The sequence below is a fragment of the Squalius cephalus genome, assembly GCF_949319135.1.
Source record: "Squalius cephalus genome assembly, chromosome: 17".
Classification (NCBI taxonomy): Eukaryota; Metazoa; Chordata; class Actinopteri; order Cypriniformes; family Leuciscidae; genus Squalius; species Squalius cephalus.
The window spans coordinates 6897683-6908067 of record NC_137138.1 but is presented as its reverse complement, the minus strand read 5'-3'; the positions used below and the strand labels follow the sequence as shown (position 1 = coordinate 6908067).

The 10385-nt window shown below is 36.2% G+C and overlaps 1 protein-coding gene across 1 annotated transcript; it reads right to left on the bottom strand.

Moving 5' to 3' along the window:
• On the bottom strand, nucleotides 1-6962 carry wdr38 (WD repeat domain 38). The gene is made up of 9 exons (XM_079847282.1): nucleotides 6573-6962; nucleotides 6382-6502; nucleotides 4701-4817; nucleotides 4431-4528; nucleotides 2804-2884; nucleotides 2593-2715; nucleotides 429-581; nucleotides 299-346; nucleotides 1-219 (listed from the first exon to the last, which is right to left on the bottom strand). Exons 1-9 carry the CDS (start codon nucleotides 6666-6668, stop codon nucleotides 37-39), a joined length of 1020 nt encoding a protein of 339 aa, XP_079703408.1. The 5' UTR covers nucleotides 6669-6962; the 3' UTR covers nucleotides 1-36.
• Between the last annotated feature and the right edge of the window lie 3423 nt (nucleotides 6963-10385).

Sequence of the window (10385 nt, the reverse complement as noted above, 5' to 3'; positions counted from 1 at the left end):
GAAGCCTTGCGCGCTCAAGTTACAAATGGACAAGCTCTATGTTACAAATAAGTTGGTATCGCCGTCATCTTTATCGTCCTGTTCACTGTTTAAACTCGTCCATCTCTCACTTCTCTCCTCTGAGTCTGAGCTGTTTTCTTCATCCAGTTGCTCAGATCCGCAGACGAGAAGCTCCCCGCCGGGACTGAACACACAGCCGAACGCTGAGTCCTTATGACCCTGAAACACACACACACAGTATGAGGCTTTGTGATGTCATCATAATGCTAAACATGACCAGTCAAAGGTTTTGGATCACCTGCAGCCTCTTCACACAAGCTCCAGTGGTCGTATCCCAGATCCTCACCTGATGAAGAGACGTGTCAAAATCAAGCTGTGCGGCACAGACTGTGTGTGTGTGTGTGTGAATGAGTATGTGTTTGTTTTACCGTGTCGCCTTCAGCGGCGGATGCTAAAACCCGTCCGTCTCTGGAGAAGGCCAGACTCCTGACCCACACACGCTCACAACCCCCCAACACAAACAGACACGCAGGACGCTTCGGCAACCACACGCGCACCGTCCCGTCCCATGAGCCTGAGGCCTAGAACACACACATGCAATACATAAATAAATCAAGTTACAAAAGATTTCCATTTCAAATAAATGCTGTTCTTTTGAACGCATTTGAAAGAATCCTGAAGAAAAATTAATCAGTTTTCACAAAAATATTAAGCAGCACAACTGAGCATCAAATCATCATATTAGAATGATTTCTGAAGGATCATGTGACACTGAAGACTGGAGTAATGATGCTGAAAATGCAGCTTTGATCACAGGAATAAATTACATTTAAACATATATTCAAATAGAAACTTGGAGTAATCTTTCAGAATTGTATTGTTTTTACTGTATTTTTGATCAAACAAATGCAGGCTTGGTGAACCCGCCGTTAAATATCTAAATCTTTAACAAAAATCTTACCAACCCCAAACGTTTGATTAGTAGTTAATGTTCTTCACCAAACACATGATTGTTTTATAGGAAGAGGACAAGAATTACACACATTGAACTTCATTTTGGGGGCTTTTAGGTCGTTTTAATTCTACGCTCTTAAAATTAAAGAGCCTTTCAGTTCTTAAAAGAACCATTTATTTTTTCTTACTGTGAGGAACATTTTTATAATCTGAAGAAACGTTTTCCATAAAGAACCTTTTATGGAATGGAATGGTTTCATGGATGTCAAAAGTTCTTAATTGAACCATTAACGCCAATAAAGAACCTTCATTTTTAAGAGTGCACTTTGAAAAAAAGGTTACAGTGAGGAAAATAAGTATTTAAACACCCTGCTATTTTGCAAGTTCTCCCACTTGGAAATCATGGAGGAATCACAATATATGATTTTTTAACTATTTATTTGTATGATACAGCTGCAAATAAGTATTTGAACACCTGTCTATCAGCTAGAATTCTGACCCTCAAAGACCTGTTAGTCTGCCTTTAAAATGTCCACCTCCACTCCATTTGTTATCCTAAATTAGATGCACCTGTTTGAGGTCGTTAGCTGCATAAAGACACCTGTCCACCCCATACTACAATCAGTAAGAATCCAACTACTAACATGGCCAAGACCAAAGAGCTGTCCAAAGACACTAGAGACAAAATTGTACACCTCCACAAGACTGGAAAGGGCTACGGGGAAATTGCCAAGCAGCTTCGTGAAAAAAGGACCACTGTTGGAGCAATCATTAGAAAATGGAAGAAGCTAAACATGACTATCAATCTCCCTCGGACTGGGGCTCCATGCAAGATCTCACCTCGTGGGGTCTCAATGATCCTAAGAAAGGTGAGAAATCAGCCCAGAACTACACGGGAGGAGCTGGTCAATGACCTGAAAAGAGCTGGGACCACCGTTTCCAAGGTTACTGTTGGTAATACACTAAGACGTCATGGTTTGAAATCATGCATGGCATGGAAGGTTCCCCTGCTTAAACCAGCACATGTCAAGGCCCGTCTTAAGTTTGCCAGTGACCATTTGGATGATCCAGAGGAGTCATGGGAGAAAGTCATGTGGTCAGATGAGACCAAAATAGAGCTTTTTGGTCATAATTCCACTAAACGTGTTTGGAGGAAGAAGAATGATGAGTACCATCCCAAGAACACCATCCCTACTGTGAAGCATGGGGGTGGTAGCATCATGCTTTGGGGGTGTTTTTCTGCACAGGGGACAGGGCGACTGCACTGTATTAAGGAGAGGATGACCGGGGCCAAATGTCTTAAATTATTGCATAGTACTTCAATGTTAATGGGCTATTTCATTTTTTCTAGTGATGAAGTATGTTTACAGGCTGCTAAACTTCATAAAATATAATTGCAATTAAAAATGGATTAAAACAAAATGAATTAGCCTAATTAAAACTAAATCCATAAAACGATCCCATGATGGGTGAAGCGTCTGACAGAACCCGTTCCTCTGAGAGTGTGTATGGGAAAACTCAGCATGAAATTATATGCATTCTGAGTTCAAGGAAATTATTCATTTTCACGAACTATTAAATGTCCCGTTTATCCTGAATCAAATACCAAAGCTCACTCTCAACAACAAATCTGCTCACCAGCATCCCAGTAACAGAGAAACAGAGACAGGCCACGTTTCCCAGATGCCCCTGTAATGTCACGACATCCTTTCCTTCATGAAGTTTCCACACTCTCACGGACCGATCCCAGGAGCCTGTGGCCTGTGGCGAAGAGAAAGAACGAAGAGGTGATGCAGCTCGTCCTGAACGGCTCAAAACAAGCGACACGGAGAGAGTGTGAGAGTCATACCACACACTGCGAGTCTGAGGAGAAGACGCTGCTCTGGACAGCTGCAGTGTGACCCCGCAACTCCTCAAACATCTCACCACACTGAAACACCAAACATTAGATTCTCAAAAACACCTGTCACTACATGAGGAGAGTCCCAGAGCTCTGTCCTTAGATCATGCTTAGGGTTAGTGATCTGAAACAACCCGTTAACCGTAAGTAACACTTCATCATAATGCTCATCCCACACCATCTTAATGATAATGAAAGTGAGGGGTTTTAAATTCCCATGAGAAAAACATCATACAAAGTATTTTTTTTTTTTAAATGTTATGATATTAACTGAATAATATTTTTAGACATACTTGCTACATTTGGTATTATTTTCTTTGTCAGAAATCATGATTTTAATAATTAATTTTATTATATTCTAAAATATTTTATTTGAATAACAAATCAGATTTTTTTGTCGTATACATTTTGATGTTTTTTATTTTATTTTTAAAAGAAAATAATATTAATCATATAGATATTAAAGGAATTATTTAAATATAAGGATAATTTTAACTTAGTTTTAGCTTTAAAGCAGTTATAAGATAAAAATCTTTAAAAAAAATAATTAAACAAATGAAAAAATATATATAATAGACAAAGTATAATATAATATAATGTAATATAATAAAGAAATATATAATAGACAAAGTATAGTGTAATAATAACATAAACATTTAAATAATATATAATTGACAAAAGTATAAGTATAATATAAAATATTATATAATATTAACATAAAAATATATAATAATAACAAAGAATAATACAATATTAACAAAGCATATAATATAATATAATATAATATAATATAATATAATATAATATAATATAATATAATATAATATATAATGTATTATAATTATTACGGTGGCCGAGAGAGCTCAACGCGCTGCAACTGAAGAAAACACATGCAAATAGAAAAAAACACACAATTTGCATTTTTCTATTTGCATGTGTTTTCTTCAGTTGCTGTGCGTTGAGCTCTCTTGGCCACCGTAAATATTAACATTATAATGAAAAATATATAATATACAAAGTATAATATAAAATAAAATATAATATCAAGTAAATATAATATTAACAAAGTATAATATAGAATATCATATCATATGAAAATAATATATAATATAGACAAAGTATAATATAATTTAAAGTATGATAAATTATTGCCAAAAAGTATAATATAATATTAACATAAAAATGAAAATAATATATAAGCATAAAGTATACTATATAATATTAACATAAAAATATTTATAATAGACAAAGTATAATAATGATATAAAATAGAATATAAAGTAGGCCTATAATGTAATATTAACATAAAAAAATAAATATAATAGTCAAAGTATAATATTATGCACCTAACATTTTTCTCACATTACATAAATGGCAATTTATACATGAAAATATATAATGTGCCTTTATATTTTAGGAAGAGGTGTCTCTTGAAGTATGATTTTAAAAAAGGGAAGTGTTTGTTTCATTTGGTTAAATACATTTGTCCCTCTATTTCTGTATGTATTAAAAGGGAAGCGCATGCTTGTTTTAGACATTAGTTCCTGAGCTAGCAATAGAAGTGTTGTTTTCTCACCTGAACTCTCCAGATCAGCGCCCTGTTGTCCCATCCACCCGACAGCAGCCACTGGCCGTCCGGACTGAAGCTCACCGTCTCCACACTCCGCGTGTGACCTGAGGTTCAGAACAACAACTCGAGCACATTTAGGCTGTGGTTGTAGTAGGCTATATTCATCTAAAGGTGATTATAAAGCAGAAAAGGGCTGATAACTATAATGATATTTTTGTTGCTGCAGATGAAGCGAAGAATTAGGCCTATTTGAGTTCATTATGAACGTAAACACACCTGTCAGTATGTGTGTGCATTTAGTGCTCGAGCTGCACCAGATTCTGACGGTACAGTCGTGGGACGCGCTCGCGAACAGCTGACCATCCGTCGAGAAAACGCACGATTTCACTGGACCTACAGTTTATTTTTTAAAAACAAAGAAATAAACAAAGAAAATATTAGAAATGTTAGAATTGCCCATTTGCCCTCATTAAATATACTTCTCTAGCCTATGCCCTATCATACCCACTGCACCAATGGATGGACTCGTTACTTGTGTATAGGCTATATCTTGCACTCTTGCATATCTAAGTGTTTTGTACATTTTCTTTCTATCTTTTTTTATCTTTTACCTGTTTCTCTGGATTTGCTCTGTCCTTGGATTTGTCTTTTCTCTGTGTTTTTGAGTTCTGCTAATAAAACCTATCTACACTTCATAAATGAATGCCACTATATAGCTATATGTGTATATATACGAGTTTAGATAGCAGGGTTTTATTAGCAGAACATTTTACTCTTTATTACTCTATAATATTTTTTTGAGGATAGGCTATTTTATTTAATTCATATTTTCCACAGGTAATTTAAAAAGTTGAACTTTTTGTGACAACATATAAAGAGGGTTGAAGAAGTTTGTCCAAATTCAAGCTTTTGGGGTTTTTTCATGGTCTGTTGTAGTAATTTGTTAATGCTTTTGCACTTTTAAATTCTCTTGTTTGAGGGGTGAGTAGAATAATGTCATCTCATTGAGTTTTTTTAAACGCTTATTACTGCGTTCAGCAAACTCATGTCGTTCCAGACTCGTAAGACTTGCGTTCAATTCATATGGATTGGTTTTATGATCTCTTTATGAAATTTTTGAAGCGTCAAAGTGGTAGTTGCGTAGCTGCCAATGGAGGCACAGAAATATCCATTTCATTAAAAAGATCTTCATTTGTCTTCCAAAGATGAAGGAAAGTCTTGCAGGTTTGGAACAACATGAGGGAGAGTAATTAATGACAGAATTTTCATTCTTGGGTGAACTATCCCTTTAAAGGGGTGGTTGATTATGATTTCACTTTTCTAACTTTAGTCAGTGTGTAATGTTGCTGTTTGAGCATAAACAACATCTGCAAAGTTACAACGCTCAAAGTTCAAAGCAAAGGGAAATATTTTCTTTTACAGAAATTCCTTTATAAGGACTACAACAAACGGCTGGTAGAGACTACACAACATTCCTCCCGGGTTAATTACATCACCAACTCTAGAATTTACATTAACCCCGCCCCTGGAACACGATATATAGATTATCAAGACAGAAAATGCTAATCACTAGAAGATAACTACACATAAGCTACATACATTCATCAACTAACCATTCAGAAACGTTGTTGTCACTTCTTATTGAGTCTCTCCATCATTGTCTGACTCCGGTTTGAACATAAAAGGTTAAAAGTTTTTGAATTTTTTTGTGAGGTAAAAGGACATGAGCTGTTGAAGCTCCGCCCATTGTGCCGGGAGCAGCAGTTCATTTGCATTTAAAGGGACAGAGACAAAAACGGTGCGTTTTTGCTCACCCTCAAAAAGTGACAATTTTAACATGCTATATAAGAATATCTGTGGGGTATTTTGAGCTAAAACTTCACATACACACTCTGGGGACATCAAAGACTTATTTTACATCTTGTGAAAAGGGCATTATACCACCCCTTGAATGCACCTGAGTGTCCGCTGACTGTGGCCAGGTGTTCTGCGCTGGTGGCGTTCCACAGGTAAAGTCTGCCATCATCACAGCAGCTGAGCAGAATCTGACAGTCAGGTGAGAACACACAGCAGTTCACCTGAGACAGACAAGAACATGAACACAGGCTTGCTCTGTCTATATTTAAATTAAGTACAAACAAACATTACCTCTCCTTTGTGTCTGGAAAAATATCTAATGTTGGACACGCTGAAGTCCTCTGAGGGATGACGCCACGTGTTTCCTTTTTCATGAGAAAGCAACATTTCAGAAATGTCACAAATGTAATAATTAATCGAACATGGTCAATGAATCATGGAGCTTAGCTGCTGTCGTTGGTGTTGCAGCTCAGTTTTGTTTGGGTTTTGTATCCAGAGTTACGGTCTCTTGAGTGTCTGCGCTTTATTACAATTCTCTCCTGGTTTAGACAGTCATTAACTCTGAAAACACATTAACAAGCTGAGTTTGTGAGTTTGCCTGCCAGTAGCACTTTTAAGCACTGATTTTAAGTCATGCAAGAAGTACATAAAACTCACTTCAAAATGATTTTATAAGCTCATGATGTGAATGATGCATAGAGTACAAGTACATACAGTAAAAAAAGGTAATCCTAAAATAAAAAAAGTAAAAACATATTTAGATACCTGTTATTATGGAAGCTTGTTTCCACCACTGAATAAAACAAATATAAAAGATAATTGCGACTTTTTAATCTGACAATTCTGACTTTTTTCCTCAGAATTGTGAGATATAAAGTCGCAATTGTGAGTAATAAAGTCAGAATTGCAAGATATAAAGTCGCAATAACCTTTTTTATGTTTTATTCAAAGGCGGAAACAAGGTTCCATATGTTACAGTAAAGCTTCAATTTTGGTTTCACTTTTCATTTTTCATGACTCATAATAATTCCATCCATTTGCATATTAAATAACCCTGAATAAAGATATAATAATATATTATTATAAATAGTAATTGAATTACATGAAAACATAAAACTAATATTTCATACAAATATTTAATATTTATACTAATACCTTTCATAACCATTTGAAATATTAAAAAGAAATCGCATTAGCAATATGTTAGTAACATGTCAGTTGATTCTAGGCTGAAGGAGAGAAATCTGTCACTGTGAATCCTCTCAGTAAGTCTGTTTGACAATCCCAAACTTCAGAAATGTCCACATAAGGAATTTTTGCACTGTCCTGTTAAATGTGTCACCTCTATGCATGTCTGTTCATGCTGTGTGTGTAATAATATGTGTATGAATACCAGTTTACCCCGTGACCCTTCAGAAGTCCTGACATGTTAGTGTCAGTTTTTTTTTGTCCCGTATTTTTGAGAAATGATCCACCCAGGCACTAATATTCCATGGCTGTTTCTGATTTACTGTTAGAAAGGAAGACATCTGTGTTCTGGTCTCACAGTCAGAGAGAGTCACTGACGTAACAGATCCGTAGGCTTTCTCTCTGAATGTTTGTTCTTGACAGCAGGATGTTTAGCGGGTCGTTTGCATGAGTTTCACGCAGCTCGCTCACAGCAGGAGATGTGTGTTAGTCATTCTGTGTGTCCTCACGCCTATGCAGGAAACAGTGACACCTTTCACCTTTACTGGATAACAGTCACTTTGATAGAATCACAGCAGTTTCAAAAACAAAATTTATAATCCCAGATAGTTGAAGCACATTTTTTAGAAACAAATGCAAATAAATAAAAATCATGTATACAAGTAGGAGCTAAATATATAATCAACTTAATCTACAAGAGAGTAGAAAATGCATCCCATATCTTTTTTTGTTGACGTCAAATGTTGTGCGTCAAATCAAGCTCTTTTTGGTGCATTATTGGTGTAATATCATATAATATGTTTGCTTTTAGGACATTTTTGATTTGGTCTTGAAGCCAAACCAGTTGAGAACTTTTTAAGAGGAAGTTGAGCTCTCTGACCTGCATGATAAGGGGGCTATAATTAAATTGTGCGTGTGTGTGTGGGTGTGTGGGTGTGTCTGTGTGTGTGTGTGCTGGTAAACCCTACGTTATGGGGGATAAAATATCTTATAGAAGATGAATGCAATATCTGATATCCTTGTTCTTGTGGGGACATTTTTTTGGTGAGGAAAACAGCTTATAAATCATAAGTGATATTTTTTGAAAATGTAAAAATGCAGAAAGTTTTCTGTGATGGGTTGGTTTAGGAGTAGGGTTAGTGTAAGGAAGTAGAATATACAGTTTGTACAATGGAAAGTCCTCATAAAACATGGAAACCCAACGAGTGTGTGTGTGTGTGTGTGTGTGTGTGTGTGTGTGTGTGTGCGTGCGTGCGGATATGTGTTGGTGTGCATGTTTTTGAGAATTACTGAAGTCACATCTACATGCAGAGTTGGTCTTTTGTAGAAAACAGGAAATCATCACTCTCATGTGTTTTTCACCTTTATACATATTTGATCTGCTCCTACAACTGCGTCACTCTAGCACTAGTTGACCGCAATGCAGTAACCCATAACCACAGGAAAATAATACACTTATGGAAAATGAAAACAGATGTTCGAATCAAATGACTTTTCAGTTGTCTTCTTGATCTCTGGTCATCTGTAGGGGAAGGATCAGAACTGTGACCTCTATTCTTGTGTTATCTCTCACTGTCAGACAGCCCTTTCCTTCCCACACAATCTGTGGTAGAACAAGATCTTAGCTTGAATCCATTAACTAAGCTGAAATTGTTCTGTTAGACCAACAGGGCTTTTAACTTTTAGAAATACAAGATTTTTTTGTTTAAGTCACATCTTGCTTACAAGTAAGCAGTAATTAATCTAATTCTATAAATAAATAAATATCCCATTAAAGGGATAGTTCACCCAAAAATGAAAATTAACCCATGAATACCTAAAGTCATCCTAGGTGTTTATGACATTCTTCTTTCAGACGAATACAATCTGAGTTATATTAAAAAATGTCCTGGCTCTTCCAAGCTTTATAATGACAGCGAATGGGTAAATATTTTTTGAAGTCCATCAAAGCGCATCCATCCATGATAAAAGTGCTCCACACAGCTCTGGCGGGTTAATAAAGGCCTTCTAAAGTGAAGCTATGTCGTGATTCGTGTATGAAAAATATCCATATTTAAAACTTTATCGACTAAAATAACTAGCTTCCGGCAACAGGCCGTACGCAAGTCGACTTGCACCAAAAGAGTAACACTTGACGATGTGTGATGTAGGATGTAGGAGTAGCGTAAGCTTTGACGCCTCTCGCGGTTCAAACACACAGGGCTGGGCAACAGACTCAAGCTCCTCCGACATTAAAATTCTCATTTTAGACTTCTAATTTGTGACTGGTGTTTTGTTTTGCTCTATCCTCTGCACCCCCACGTTTATCATTACGTTGTGTGTCTCTGTGTGTTACTCATTCGCCATAAATCGGCCGTTTGCCGGAAGTTAGTTATTTTAGTCGATAAAGTTTTAAATATGGATATTTTTCTTACACAAACACATAATTTCAGAAGGCCTTTATTACCCCCTCAGAGCCTGTGGAGCACTTTTATCATGGATGGATGCACTTTGATGAACTTCAAAAAACATACAGCCGATCACTGCTATTATAAATCTTATAAGAGCCAGAATATTTTTTAATATAACTCTGATTGTATTCATCTGAAAGAAGAATGTCATATTAGGATGGCTTGAAGGTGAGTAAATCAAGGGCTAATTTTCATTTTTGGGTGAACTATCCCTTTAAGACTTAACGGTTTAACTATCCATTTAAGACTTGTTTGGTAGTGAAAAATAGTTATAAATAGTTAATAGTTAGTTGAGAAAATCAAGTAGGCCTACCTCAAAAACACAAAATAGTCAAAAACAAGCGGGGACGAAGATGATGTCATCGGAATGGAACGACACCGCTGAAAGAGAGAGAGAGAGAGAGAGAGAGAGAGAGAGAGAGAGAGAGAGAGAGAGAGAGAGAGAGAGAGAGAGACTGAGACTGTC